The sequence below is a fragment of the Cimex lectularius genome, unplaced genomic scaffold (assembly GCF_000648675.2).
Source record: "Cimex lectularius strain Harlan isolate CLEC.00 unplaced genomic scaffold, Clec_2.1 scaffold99, whole genome shotgun sequence".
Lineage (NCBI taxonomy): Eukaryota > Metazoa > Arthropoda > Insecta > Hemiptera > Cimicidae > Cimex > Cimex lectularius.
The window spans coordinates 1,179,274-1,194,786 of NW_019392713.1; the positions used below are offsets into that span (position 1 = coordinate 1,179,274).

Sequence of the window (15,513 nt, forward strand, 5' to 3'; positions counted from 1 at the left end):
CAGTTCAGCTGCAGTGCTCAGGAGGGAACTTCCAGTCCCTGGTATCCATTTAAAAAGAAAAAAAAAAAAAAGCTGATTGTAGAATAGGTTGCAAGAGAAGGGACTCTTGCAGCAGACAGCCACATCGACTGTTGAGAGTGCGAGAGATAATGCTACAAGTACCTTTGCTGCTGTAGCTAGTGCTGACAGCTTGCTCCATTAGTGAGAGTTGAATATATAACAAAAATTCTGAAATAAGCGAATAAGGATGGCAAAGGCAATTGTTGAAGCAGTGGTGAACCAGATTTGATGTGGAAAACATTATTCAGAATAGCTTGTGAGATTACTTACTACGGAAGCATAAACATCTTGGTCGAGGTACGTATGATTGAATTAGTTGGTCCACTTCCACCATCTGACATATTCTTTTATTTGCTGTCAACAGACTGTTTTCTCTAATTGAACAGAAGGAATACCACTTAAGAGTATATCAGAGGAGGCAGTTTGCACGCTTCCTCTTGTTTTTGAGGATCTTGAAGTTTGAAATTCCCTCCATGATTACACTATTGTAGATTGGGAATACTTCATTGTCCTGCCAACTGTGCTCAGTAGTGGTCTCTTTTTACTTTCCTGTGCCGAATGATTTCATCTCTCACAATCTGGCACACAATCTTAGCAACATTCATGGGGGGTTGGTCAGCATTCTGCTAGTGTTTATATGCTCTATGTCCAACTCCTCAGGGGCAAGCTTTAGGCCAAAGCTTCATGCTTGTGACTAGCCTGGAGGGTATTTCACCAGGTCGCTTGGGTGTATCCCTCTTATTTCAATTGACCTACTCCATAGGTCTTGCTGATTAAGACTAAATGATTTGAGAGAATCTTTTTGATAATAAAATGTGTTATCACAGAATGTGATCTTACGCATATCACAGTTCACAGAATCACATACTAAGAAATATTACCAAAACAACATGATACTGTTGTTTAAATAACAACAGGATAAAACTAGCAAGATTATGTACAATCTGTATTGTGGTAAGATAATAAAAACAATCAATTTCATATGTAAAACATCTAGAAATATATAAATCAAATATAATTTGGATTATTAAAATCAGTGTTCTTTGGTTTGAAAATGGTACATTTATATCTTATTGAAAATATAATTTAAAAATTACTATCTTTTCTGTATACTGATTAAAATTGCATACCAGAATCCTTTGCGTGAAGAGGTGTCTTGAGACAGAGAGGGCCATGATTGTGCCAACAATGTCTTACTAAATAATCGTTTTTGTAGAATTTAGCATGACACACCCCACATTTGTAACGTGCTTGGAAAACAAATCCTTTGTGCTTTTTCTTGAGATGGTCGAGAAGTTTGGCATTGACGTGAAAAGATTCTGAGCAAAGTCCACACTTAAACCGACAAAGCTGTGTGGCCAAATCTGACACTGATTCTGGGTCTTCCAGGTTTTCTTTGTTTTTTTCTGCTTTGACAGACCTCTTGAGCTTTTTAGATTTAGAAGAAAATGCCCATTTTGATTTTTTATTCTGGTCATCCCTTTTTTTCTTTTTGCCAGGGATAATTTCATTCGTCTCTGGAGAATCCGGTAAATTAAATCTCAATTTTCTTCTCAAATTTTTTGGGGGGACATTTAAATTGGCATAGACCTGAGTCTCATTTTGATCAGCAACACATTCAGATTGATCTAAAGGGTATGCTGTTTTAGCCTTTAAAATTGGCCTCACCCCATTAAACTTCTTTCCTTCTTCATCATCATTCGTACTAAGTTTTAACAAATCCACGCTGAGACCTGGTGATTCATATCGCATCGCACTGCTTGGTTTTTTTTGTTCAAACAAATCCTCCATACTCTTTGTTATATTTGAATATTTTGTAATGACATATTTTTCAAAAAGAGGATAATGCTTTTTTTCTATGTGAATTATCAGCAACTTAAAATGTTTCCTCATAATTTTATGAGGGCAGAACCTGCAGTAAACATATTTTTCAGGACTAAACCCACTAAACATATTTACAACACACATTTCATGATTTCTTATAATATGCTTGGGCAGAAGGTGACGGTGATAAAATTTAGACTGACAGAAAGGGCACTGGTGAAAATCTATTACCCCCGGTGCAGACTGTAAAACTAATTTCAATTCCTTTTCATGCGTCTGTTTGATGTGGTCTTTGAGTAATACTTCAAAGCCAAAGTCAAAAATACAAAATGGACAACATATTCGGACGGGCAAGTTCGATTCGCATAAAAATTTATTCACTAACAAACTTGTGTCTAGAGATGCGTTCAAAAGCTCCTGCGTTTGAAAGTCAATAACAGGTGCTGGAGGAAATTCTTGATCAGTTTTAACCATTAAGTTTCCGAGGTTGTTAATACTACTCGACTCTGGTTCCAAATCTTTTGGGGCAACAGTCTCAGCACTGCTATCAGCAAAATAATCTGCTGAAGTATTTGGGCTGTCCATTGTGTCCTGAACAAATTAAAAATAATGATTAATACACATATCTATACTATTAAACAACGAAAATAGTAGCAGAACAAAAACTTGCATATAAAATTATCTGAAACAATAAAAATAACTACTATGCTACCCTAGCCTATTTTTTTATTATATGTCTGCAGTAAAGTTGGAACTCTGGAAGAGAAAGGAAAGAATGAAAGCAAATATCAACACATCCCGAAAAGGTCACAGCATGAAAGTAAAGTTTAAATGAAGATTTTAAGGATTTGTGAGAGGGAGGGAATTAAACTCCTTGTAAGTCTTGTCCTAAATTTTATAATTTACATCTGATGAATTGAATGATATAATTAAATTTAATGAAAATAAAATAAATAATATAAACCAACTAACATGAGAATGTACTCTATTTTGTTATTCACTCAAACCTTTATTTCTTCTTTCTTGGAGTTCTGTAAATCAACTGTAATGTTTGCAAGTGAAGTTTTTGAATTAATATTATGATTTTAAGACTTATAGAGTTTATTTTTTATAGTTTTTTAAAAGTTTATTTTTATAGTTTTTTAAAAGTTTATTTATAATTAATTTTCGAAAATATAGCTCTATATATCTACATTGTTGTTTAACCTATTTATTTGCAAGACAGTGTGTTGTTAATAAATATAGATGATTATATGTAATTTTAATTTCTAAGGTTTTCTTCTATTGCACAGAAACTTTTTTTACTGAGTGTACATGTCTCTAGGAGAAATAAATTAATGTACTGTTCAACTTGCTTAGCAAGAAATAGAGAAGTTTTCACCCTTTGACAACTCACTACAACAAATAAACTAGAGAGTTGAATGAACATGTACATACCAACTTTGTTTAAGCTGAAGCATTTTTGACAATTGTTTGGGTGAAAGGTTGCTGTGTATTAAGTGAATTTAAAAATAAACAGAACAACCCCGAACCAATTCAATTATTAATTTCAATTAATGATTCTTTTTATGTAAGGTCTTGGTTGAGATAAAAAAGTCAGCGGGATTCGAATTTATCTCAACCAACACCTTACATAAAAAGAATAATTAATTGAAAGAAGTAACTTGGTCAATTGACCACTAAAACATAAATAGATTAATTATTAATAATTTTTCGATGTTCATTACTGTGGACTGAATATGAAAATTTCAAAATAAAAAATAGTCACTTATACAAAAGATGCACACCTACTCAGACTACGATATTGAAAGGTAAATAGAAATATATTTACAAAAAAATTAAAACATTTTCACAATAAGAGTAAATAAGAGGTTGAGATTAAAGTAATCCAATAAATTAATACCCCAAATGAACTTGGTTGTTAAGATGAGCTCCCTTCTTCGTAAACTCAATACAAATTTTGTCATGGGCACCTGCTTTTGGGCCAAAGCCTGCGCAGGTGCCCCTTAAGCAGAGAAAAGTTGGTCAATGTGTCCCACATAATAAAAGCATGTCAAGCCTTGAATCTATACAGAGAGCAAATGGTCCAAAATCTTTGTGAACAGGACCAAGAGATTTATGCAGGACACGTGAGCCAACCAAGTCCCGGACCTTTTAGGGATGGGGTACGAGTCTACCCAGGCATTTAACCCCTCGGGTCTTCGTCGCCCACCCTGCATTATATATATAGCATGTAGGCATGCCACCGGATTTAAGAATGGTTCTTGGACATGGTAGCTTTTTAGAGAAATTGGGATTTTTTATTCCATATAGCCATCAAAATTTGTTTTGTGTTTCTGTGTATTTATTAGAATTAATGGGGAGGGTCTGATGATGAAATAGCATCCCCATTGCCCCTCAAGCTATGTACGTGACTTGGGTCAATGGGGGAACATTTATAAAAGTACCACCCCAATTAGATTAGTTTGTTATTGTATACAGGCAAATGAAGGAATATTGAATACTCCATCTAACTAATTAGAATGAATGCAATGTATCTAGGTGTGAATGTATATATTTGTGTGTATGTGTATTGAATATGTGTTGTTATGTTTCGCATGCGATCGAGGCTGAAATGCCCCTAAAAAAACTAAATAATGAATTCATATAAGGTTTCATTCTCACTGCCCTAAAATTCTCGATTTATCTTGTTGAAGATGTATGTCACTTCATGGCTGAATGTTCGATCTTAATCTTAATTGATCTTCTTACATTTTGCTGCTAGTGGATTAGAGAAGGAAACGTCCAGATGGTAAACGCTTCAGATACTCAGGTCCTGCATAATACCAGGAAGGCTTGGAGGTACGAGATTATTTTAGATAATAACATCACTTCAGCTTACATTTTCTACTTACTAGAATGTATGCAATGTATATAGGTGTGAATGTATTTACTTGCATGAATGGTATTTATTGTGTGTTGTTATATTGTTATGACCAAGTTGTCAGATTCCCCCTCCCCAAAAAAATTAATTTAAAAAAATGTAAACAAATTTTTTATGTGCAATTATTAAAACATATTCTAATTTTATTAGTAGAAGTGTGATTAAGTGAAGAAAAGTAGACAGTACTGCAATAAATAAAAAACAATGGTAAAATAAGAGTATTGTCTAGTTTAAATTTTAGTGCTGGAGAGATAAATTTATGATATTTCCAAAGTTAATTTAAAGTCCCATTCACCTTTCTAGCAACAAAGCCTAAATAATAATCCCAAGATAATCTGGTATTAAAAGTAATACCAAGGTTTTTACCTGGTAGAGAAGGGTATTAAAGAGCCACCAAGAATAAAACAACTGGAGGATATGCCGGTTTGACCAACAAATGAGTTGATTACTGAAACTGTTTGAACCAAACAGCATATAACAGATAAATCAAATGACAACTCAAGTTTTCAGGCTACTGACCACAAATTTAATAAATTTTGAATGAAATGCTCGTACGATAGCCATTAATTAATTCTGCACTGAAAGTGCTAAAAAGTTACGGAAGTCTAAAACTTTTTGCTTGTTGATGAATGACATAGCTACAAACCACAATGTACCATTTTGGACCCGTCAGTATGTAATATGTATTACGGTGTTGTTTTAATAGTCAAAACATTAAAATCCCTGGCAAAACTGTTTAGGCGTGAGTGGAAACAGATGTATACAACGTACCTGTACTAAACCGGTCGAGAGTGGTATGCACAATACAGTCCAGGCTATTAAAATGTTTAAATAATTTACTAAGTATAACTTCACAATTTTAAATAGCGGTTGGGCATTGGACTTGGAACAATACAAATTGTAACGGCCGGATGATATGTCCTTGATATTTGATAGCCGACGGGTTGACACCGTTTCGTTCTTTTGATGCGTAATTAATTAAATTATTTTAAATGTTTTTTTTTGTTGAGAAAATTGAGTTTTATATGTGGTAATTACTTTTAGTAATTATCACAGTATAAGGTGTTTTTGTGCGGTGGGAATTCATCAGGCCGTGGCTGTGTTGATTCGGTTCCGTCCCCTTTCCAATCTCGCTGCATCGGTGCCCGTGTTTACAATTTTCCGACCGACGAGGATTTTTCTAGACTGGGCAAGTGGCGAATTTGACGGAGGGACAGAATAAAAGGCCAGACTCCAATTTGAGATGTTATCCGCCCTCCCACGAGAATTGTGGACCCGGCTCGTGAGACGTGACACCGATTTGTGAAATGTCAAAACGCAATGTCTCTTACATCAAGCCGCAAGAGCCAGCCTTCCTCGCTAGATTAAAACAGCAGGTCGGCTACAAAGAAGGCCCCAACGTCGACACAAAGGTGACCTTTTTTCCTACTTCTTCCGCGTCTCGTTTTTGGTACTAAACCGGCCTATAAATACTTGAAAAGTTGAAACCTCCCGGGCGGGAATTTCGGATTCTGCCGCTATTCTTTTTCACGTTTTCCGACAAGTTTTCTTCCTTCTGGGGTAGTTCTCGGACTTCGTAGGTGTCTAAGTCCTTGCGGAGTACCCACCGTCTTTACTAGGCTTCACATTGATATCCAGTACGTTTTAATCCTTTCTCCGACTCAACTCCAGAGATCAGTTCCATCCATTTATTAACACAAAACGCTTAACGGATCAGAATGAGTACAAAAAGACAAACTTTTCTAATTTTTGAGTAACTTAAATTAATATAAATAAAACATATATCGTTTCAAGTTTTCTACAAAGTGTCCCGCAGCATCTGGCAAGATTTGTCCAAATAGTTCAATGAACATTCAGCCTAATCTTTCCGCCATGTTTAATTTAAGACCAAAAGTTAAAAAAAATCGTTTGTTTAAACAAAATAAATCATTGTCAAGCTAATTATGCTTTTTGAATAATATTTCTATATTATTTTCCCCAGCTAAACCCTTGCTTTGGCAATATTCATGCATTGGTCAATTAACTGGATTTCTATTTTGGATTAATTAAACCCAACTTAATGTTGGATACAAAAATCCTAAACATTCAAGTTTTTAAAAACTTTCTTATAAATCCATTTATGTTTAGTGGTCATAATTGACCATATTAATTATTTCAATTAATTATTATTTTTATGTAACGTCTTAGTTGAGATGAAAAAACTAGTGTTGCAAGCGGGATTCTAAGTTCGTGGGTTTGAACGTGGGGGTGGGACATTTTTCATCTCAACCAGGACCTTGCATTAAAAGAATGATTAATTGAAATTTCCTATAAATTTTAACCAATGATTATTTGGAGATCATTAGATGCGGTCTGGTGTGGTGTAGGTTTAGAAAAGCATTTTATAAACCTACGTCACATCTCATCTCAGGATTTCTAAATAATCATTAATTCACAATCACTGAATACCACACATTTAAACAGTGAAAGATTTTGAAACCTGTAATTTATAAGGTGCATGTCTATAAGGTCTTTGCTTTGCTTATTTTATTTTGGTTTGGTGGTAGTTAAGAGGGCAGTGGTAAGTAAGGAGGCCTATAAATTTCAACAAATCTTGCCTATTAGGAGGAGTTGCTTTGCCTTCCTTTTTGGGAAATTTATACATCTCTTAGCTGTCTGGTGATTCTAGGTCATGATGCGTAGGAAATCGATTGTCTTTTGCACAATATTCATTTATATGACAGACGCATTTCAGTCTATTTCCTACCCTTTATTTTATTATGGAGTTCCAGGGCGTAGGTTTTTGTCGCTTTTCCAGCTCCAACTTTAGCAAACTATCTGGTGTGTTAGTTGTGGTTTCGGTCCCATGGGTAAGAGCACAGTGTTTTCTTTGGCTAGTTAGACAGCTTCTTCGCTTCCTTCCATCTCTTTATTCTCAAAGTAATTTTGTTGTTTCCCCAAGGCCATTAAGCCAGTTACGCATTCCCAGACTAGTTTGGAGCTAAAAACATACACATGAAGTGCCATTATAGCTGACAGATTGACCTGCTAATGCCAATCCATGCACTTTTCATTTTCATATTCTTATATGGATTGTCTGGACTCTTCTTGGAAGATAGTTGTAACAGTCCAATGGCTTTTGCTAGGTTGTAGTCCCTTTCACCTTCACCGACTCACTGTTCCATCAATGTATCTTCTTTTTTTTCTCTTCACTATAGTATCCCTTTAGTGACATAGGGATACTAAAGCTCCCCATGTCATTAATTACAATACACTTACTAAAAGTTTTATAATTAATGAAAAACCATTCAAAACTGAACTAACACTTAAACAATTTACGATTCCTGAACAATAAGAATTTAATTTGTTTATATATAAAATCAATTTCAACAAACTGATTGATGTAAAACAAGTTGAAGTTTAAGTTTATTTATTAAAACTTTCAAAGACTGCAATATTTTACAAATCAAGTGGCTCAGTTGTAGCTGCCATGGATCTCTGTTGAAAAACCGTATTCTTCATAAGTTGGGGATGTGTTGATCGTGCAGTGGATAATCGAATATCAAATGCTCCTAGGTGTTGATGATCTGAGGGTGGTCTCATGGCATGTGCAGTTGCCATCTTCTTCTAAATGTAATCTGTATAGATATGCTTTATGCTTGCCATGGTTGCTTAAAGCCATTTTCATTTATCATGTGAAAGTTTAGTCTGCCTACAACTCACAGTGGGAAAGTTTTTTTGTGTGAATTCTTCGGTAGTATTATTTTTCAATAATGTACTAATAGCCATCTTCTTAAAACTTGGGGTTACCTATATTCTGATTTATCTATGACCAGTTTTTCTCTCATTTTGTCAAATGTCATTATAACCATCTTATTTTTTCTCCAGAATTTTATTTTGCTTCTCTTTATATCCGGTTTTATTTCCTTTTTTCTCACGAGCCTATTGTCAATCTCGAAAGCCTCCTTTTGAACGTAAATGTGAGGGTTGAAGATCGAGTGCAGTTTCTCTTTGTTGAGGAACAAATGTGAATAGCCCCTGTTATTTTAATTCACACTGGTCTGTAGACTTGGCAGTTTGTTTTGTGTCTCCTTATGCAGTGTTTTTCGCCACCATACTAGAACACTATATGTGAGACTCAGTGGGTGTTCGTGCACACTCCCTGTTAATTAATTGGTGGACAACTTATGTTAAAATGTGTGGGTCCCCCCTAACAGACAAGCAGTTGTGATGGCAATAAATGTGTAGTCTTTTAGCTTCAAACAATTCTTGGAATATCAAAATTGTCCTAGAAAAACACATCTACCTTAGTGTGGGTTCCATCACATGAAAGTATAGAAGGAAAAACAACCTCATGATCTACTATCCAAAGAAGGGGCAGCCCTTCATCCCATAATCACACTATGCACATTGGGGAACCTTTGGAAGAAGGTTGGAGCTGAAAAAATGGCTAAAGACAAAAGAGTCAATGATTTGACAAAAACATGAGGCAAGCTATGAAGATCATGAATAAAAAACAAAACAAAGGAACTACTCTCTCTCAGCAGGCTAGATTTAAGGAAAGTTATTAAGTTAAGTTGGCCTCAAATCTTTTGTAACAAAAAGAAGTGCGTGAAGGGACACCCGAGTAGTGTCGTGTAAATTTTGTGAGAAAGAGTATGATTTAATCATAGGAGTCCACAATAGACCATTACATCAAAAAAAGTCTAGCTCTTTGTCCTTGGTTGATTGATTTAAATATGAAATAGTTGTGTAGGTCTTCAATTGAAATTCTTCAACCGTTAATTAGTTTTTTATTTTGATGCATTTTGTGGTTCAGCGAAAATGCTGTTCCATAACTGAAATCCATGGCCAAAAATAAACTAATATAATGGTAGAAGAATTAAATACCTAACTATATTAAAAAAAAAACACAAAACATATTGCTTATTATCTATTAACTTCTGTAATGGTGATATTTAGTGATGTGTCTAATATCCATTAGGGACAAAAATTCACCGTCAACTTACATGTTATGTTTCGTTCATTTTTTAATATGGGTTAGATTATATAGTTGTTTGATATTTGGTGTATGTCTATTCATACAGTTTATACATTACATGCATTATCAAGTTTATACTTAATAATTTCGAAATTAACACACATACTCAAATTAAGTGTCAGTTGACAACAATTTTAGCATAGTTTATTCATAGAGATATTTAAGGTGGAGTGAGTCTCAATTCACTGGTTGTAAACGATAGTTCTACTTAAAAAAAGTTTTTGTTTATTCATTTTGATATATTTGATCCTTTAAACATGTAAAGTAATTCCCTTATCATCACTTAACGCCCAACCACCATTTGGGTGTTGAGGATGAGGGGTAAAACTATTTTACCCCACACTTTTGATACCATTATTAATTAAAAAGTCATGGGATTTTGAACTGGATTTGAACCCAGAACTGCTAATAGCATGCCAATTACTATATTCAATATTTTGTGCCTGTCAGAAACTACAAGTTCATCAGCCCCCATACCTCAAGAGATAATACAATTTAAAAAAAAAGTATATTTTTTATTTCAGAGGGAGAAACTTCCTGAGTATTCATCGGATGAGAGTGACGGAGAAGATCTGCCACAAGTGGTAGTTTTGAACCCTGGTGATTTGACTGCAGAAGAAGCTGCCGTTGTTAAGAAAGGTAGGTTGAAATATTTTTATGTTGAACATGCCCAATTAAAACCTTTACAAACAAACCACATTGGAAATTATATTAGTAGTAGTATATTAATTAGAATATTTACCACTAAATTAATAATTAAATTATATGATAAATCACTTCTCATGTTAATTAAATTTTGTTCCTTTTGGAAAATACGATTATTTTTAAGTTTCTAGTTCCTATTAATTTTTTTTTGTAAATTTTAAATAAATCTTGTAATATTAAGGCATTATCTGCTAATATAAACAATATCATCCATATATGTTAGCATGTTGGTATTTTTACCATATTATGTAGGCACTTTGTTAGATCATTAATAAATATCTTAAATAGGTGAAATTGGCAGAATGTGTCATTAGACGACAAACATAAAAAAGTAGAAAGTAAACATAGTTACTATTTCATTGTATTATTTCTTATTATTCCAATTATTTCTTTCAAAAATTATCTAACTTTAATAAACTAAAAATAAAAAATTCCACACCTTTTGAAATTGACCTAAGGGTGTTCTTCAATATTTGTAACATATGTTTTTTTATTATAGGATTTAAAGTTGAAGGTTTATTTTGAGTAAATTTTGTAATATTAAGGCATTATCCACTTAGATAACAATATCATCCATACATGATAGAATATTGATATTTGCACCATACATTTTTTAATCACGCCTAACACTTTGTGAGATCATTAATAAATAATTGAATAGGTGAAATTGGCATTGTCTTTAGACTTAGAAGATAAAGAAAGTAAACATAGTTAAACTATTTTATTATTTCTTATTATTCCAATTATTTCTTTCAAGGTTTAGCTCTTTTATTAAACTAAAAAAAAAAAATCCTACACCTTTTGAAGTTAGCCTAAGGGTGTTTCATCGATATTTGTAATGCATATTTATTTCATAGGGTTTAAAGTTTGAGGCTTATTAAGTTATTAATATTAAGGCACTTTTTTATTATTTTTTTTTTTTAATTTATTTTATTTTTTTTTATTTTATTTTTTAGGGATGGTTAGGGTTTAAAAAAAATTAAAAGGGTGGATGGGTATCAGTTGTAGAGAGCCACCCTGGATGTAGAGGCCGCTGGAGCTGGTGAATTGCCATGGCTGACTTCATACCATTTGAATAATGGCATAGGCGAATTGGTAAATAAAGGATCAAAAACGTGCATAAACACATTTCCAAAAAAATTTCAAATTTAAAGTAGCTCAAAATTTTTTAAAAATAAAAAAGAAGAGGGTCAAATTTCTCCTTTGGGGCCAAAATTTGGAGTCAGGACGTTTATGAGGAGAGGAGGCCCTTTTTCCCCCTGATGTCACGATATCTGTATCCATCTCGGTTTCCGGGAGGCAGTCGGGCGAGCCCATGTTCTGCAGCGGCGGTCGTGGTGGTGGCCCTTCCCCGGCGCCGTTCACGTCCCCCTGCAGCGGCGTGAATCGGCTCGCCCAACTTTCCATCTGAAGCCGCCATCTTCGCCTTTTTACAAACTAACGCCGTAATTTTCGTCAAATTGGTACCTGACTGAAACGGCCAGAGGGTGGGGCCGTTGGCATGGTGGGGTGAAGGGTGCCAAGGGGAGGCCATCGCCGGAACCATTCCAGCTTCTACTCTAGGGCGGAAAATTTAGAGGAAAAACTTTTCTCCAGTTGTTTAAATAATTTTCCATACGATCCTTTAATCTGCCAATGGGAGGGGGCATCGCAGTCGTGTCAATTGACAACCGACAATTTGCCGATAATGGACTTGAAACTTACAAAACCGTTGTCCATTTATTATAATCACAAAACCAACCAAATTATACTTAGGTGGAAAAAATTCTAATTCCAACGAATACACTTCTTGTGACTATCAACTATAGATTTATGGTCTCCTTTTTATTTAGACCATTCTCCTTCATCTGCCATTACTGATAATTGTTATTGTAGGTTTCATTTATTAAGGGCACTTTAGTAATTTTTTTGGAATTATCTGTAAAATGTAGCCTTCTGCAAGAAAATCACCCACATGGTGTATTGTCACCTTTCTTACTCTGTTTTTAAATTTTCTATTTATATATTACAAAGTTGTTTCATTTTCAACATAAAATTGTTAACACTGTCATATTAAAAAAAATTTAATAACGTAATTATCAAATATTTAATTAAATTATAAAAATATTAGTATTAATTATTATGATTTAGTAAATTACGTTTCGACTATATTATTAAAAAAACACATTTTTTTAAATAATATAGTTGGAAATTTTGTCTTCCATAAACCAACAAATTTAAATATTAATTTTTTTAAATTTGAATAAGTTAAAAAAATCCGTTACATAGTAAAAAGTATTTTTTTAAATGTTTGAGTGTCTTACAAATAGAAAAACTATTTTTTAGGTAGGTTTAACATCAGAAATGACCACGAAAAAAAGAGTATTTTTATAATATAAATTTATTCTTCTTTTTCTTCATTTTGTTATTCTTTTTTCTTTTTATGAATGGTTTGATTTTTCTGTTTTGTAGGCCTTTAGTTTGAAAAGGTTTAAAAAAAAATATATATAATATATTATACTAACATACTACTATATATATATAATGTATATATATAATATGTGTATATGTATTTATTTATTTTTAAAGTAGGTTCGAAACAGTGTAAAAATTGTTCCATTAAAAACAAATTCTGCACAATTTTTTAAATTTTACCGTATTATTTGTAATATACGTAATACTGTAACACAACACAATATTATACAATTAATTAAGGTTTTTAGTTGAGATAAATAAGTAAGAGATTAATTAGTCAAGCGGACCACGAAATTAGTGAACAACACAATATATTTAATGCTTCATAAAAATAACATTTAATTAGGAAAATAAATGAAGTATTTAAAAAAAAGGAAAGTTAAAACATTTTCCGATATAAATGGTATATATTTATAAAATGGCACAGGATACATACGTCGTACAACTCAAAAAAAATTTTAACACCTTAAATTGAAATGCCTCCGAACAGAAAAATACATGTAAATTTATCATTGTACATAAAAAAATCAGGGATCAATGCGAATTTGAAAGAAAAAACTCAGTTTGTTCGTCAAGTTGTACCCCTTGATAAAGACTGAAACTATTTATAATTTCTAAATACCCGGTTAACGAATCTAAACATTTATTTACAAGCGTTCAAAATTATGACTTCCACTATAATGAATTTATAAGTTTTAGCTTATAAGCTTTTAGTTTATAAGAGAGGACGAGATCTAATACCCGTCCATTCTGCTTTAATTGTGATGTATAACTCAAAAATTTGAAATAGTATCAAAGCTTTTCTGTCTTTCAAATTGACCTAAACCCTGATTTGTTTATATACTATTATAATATTAAGGTTGAAATGAATCACATCAATATAAATTTAATCCAACGCCACAAAAATGTAATCATTTGTTTAGTATTTATTTCCCCAGTGGTAGTGTTGTTTTTCCTCTTATGGTCGGGGGGGGGGGGGCATGAACCTGCAGTTAGGAGTTTTTACATCATTTTTGTCTGCCTAACCTTGCTATTTTGACCTATCAAACTTCAGTCAAAAATGACAGCACTTTGCGTTTTGGTATTTTTTTAAATAAAAAAAACCTTACGGTACTTAGTAAATAATAGAAAATTAATTTTTGAATGAAGTTTGGGATTAACGACTGCGTTTTTAGAAGGGCTATTATTTACAATTATTCTGTCTATATGTTGGCGCAGATAAATATTGACAATTTATCTTAACCCGTAAACATAAACCACCAGAACCTAATACATAGAAGAGTTTTAAACTATTTTATTTACAACTGTTTTTATTTGTTTTGTTTAACAAAACTGGTTATTTGGAAATTTATCTTTTTCTTTTACTTCATTTATAATTTTAGACTTTGACTGAAATTTTAATGATGTTGCATGGTTTTAAGTTTTAAACTTGGTCCATTTATAATAATGTAAAAATTGAACTGACTGATAACACGTTAGAAAAAAAATCATTAACTAAGAATTAACATCTTAACATATCTCTTATCAGTTATCACTGATTTTTTTCTAACTAGTTGATATAAGAACTGAGCTTGCGTTTTACACCAAATCTCATGTGGCCAATAAGATTTTTATAAACTCGTCTGGGAATGAATTTTGAGAAAAACCTTCTTTTAAGTTTTATCGAATTAGATGGAAATTTTTATTTCCTTGTAGTTCAAAGAAATCATCAAACCAAATTTCACCGTAATCGATTAAATCGATACCCCATTCAATAAAACCTTTATGAATTAAAATTTCATTTGTTATAACGACGTCCATACACTTGTCATGTCGATCTTCAACCGTAGGTTGAAAATACTATTTTAATTAATAATTGAAAATGTTTGTCATATTCAAATCTTTTTTATGTCATGCTAGAAGTTATTTAGAAGAAGAAAACGTAAAGCTTTTTCCTTGATATAAATAATTAACGAAGAACTTTATTTTTAAATTGCCTTTAAAAAAAAGTTGTAGTGTATATTTTATCGTCCGTTGTTCGGAGACAGTTTGGGGAATGACCCATTGGGGATGTGCCAAATGAGCCCAAAACGTGCAAAATAAAGAAACGAAATGCCACGAAACGCTTGGATTTTCTTTTCTCCACCAATCATGTAAATAAAAATCGATAACCGTAGAACATAAATATGAATTTAAGAAAAGTTAAATTGTTTTTAAAGAAAAGTATAATTTTTCATCTGTAAATAGCACGATTTGTAAGTCACATATCATTATTTTTATTTTGCAATTTCCAATGGTTATTATGTTTTCTGTTAAACCTATTTGGCCCATTTATAATAATTACATAACCGGATGTACTGGGCATTTTTGTTTAGTTGAAAAACGAATATATACAAATCCTATCACAATTCCTCACAGAACTCGTTATGTCCAATATCGAGAATAAATAGACTCCTGATATTTATTATTTTTTAAAATATATTTTCCAACTCATTTGACAGTCTAATTAGGTGAACAACTAGCTTTTTGTAAATATCAATAATCGTTA

At 32.7% G+C, this 15,513-nt stretch overlaps 2 protein-coding genes across 2 annotated transcripts; one reads left to right on the forward strand and one right to left on the reverse strand.

Moving 5' to 3' along the window:
- Positions 1-13: 13 nt before the first annotated feature.
- LOC106665861 lies at positions 14-5,256 on the reverse strand. Its single transcript, XM_024226462.1, has 2 exons — positions 5,174-5,256; positions 14-2,475 (listed from the first exon to the last, which is right to left on the reverse strand). The coding sequence occupies exon 2, from the start codon at positions 2,467-2,469 to the stop codon at positions 1,177-1,179; it is 1,293 nt and encodes a 430-aa protein (XP_024082230.1). The 5' UTR covers positions 2,470-2,475; positions 5,174-5,256; the 3' UTR covers positions 14-1,176.
- A 643-nt stretch (positions 5,257-5,899) lies between these two features.
- On the forward strand, positions 5,900-12,515 carry LOC106661929 (uncharacterized protein KIAA1143 homolog). The gene is made up of 3 exons (XM_024226463.1): positions 5,900-6,219; positions 10,352-10,466; positions 11,489-12,515. The coding sequence occupies exons 1-3, from the start codon at positions 6,115-6,117 to the stop codon at positions 11,503-11,505; spliced, it is 237 nt and encodes a 78-aa protein (XP_024082231.1). The 5' UTR covers positions 5,900-6,114; the 3' UTR covers positions 11,506-12,515.
- The last annotated feature ends 2,998 nt before the right edge of the window (positions 12,516-15,513 follow it).

What these genes read in the sequence shown, in the direction of transcription:
- LOC106661929 (XM_024226463.1), top strand. Translation starts at nt 6,115, where the DNA reads ATGTCAAAACGCAATGTCTCTTACATCAAGCCGCAAGAGCCAGCCTTC. An exon ending in GCCCCAACGTCGACACAAAG is followed by an intron (nt 6,220 to 10,351) that starts GTGACCTTTTTT and finishes TTTTTATTTCAG; the next exon opens with AGGGAGAAACTTCCTGAGTA.
- LOC106665861 (XM_024226462.1), bottom strand. Translation starts at nt 2,469, where the DNA reads ATGGACAGCCCAAATACTTCAGCAGATTATTTTGCTGATAGCAGTGCT.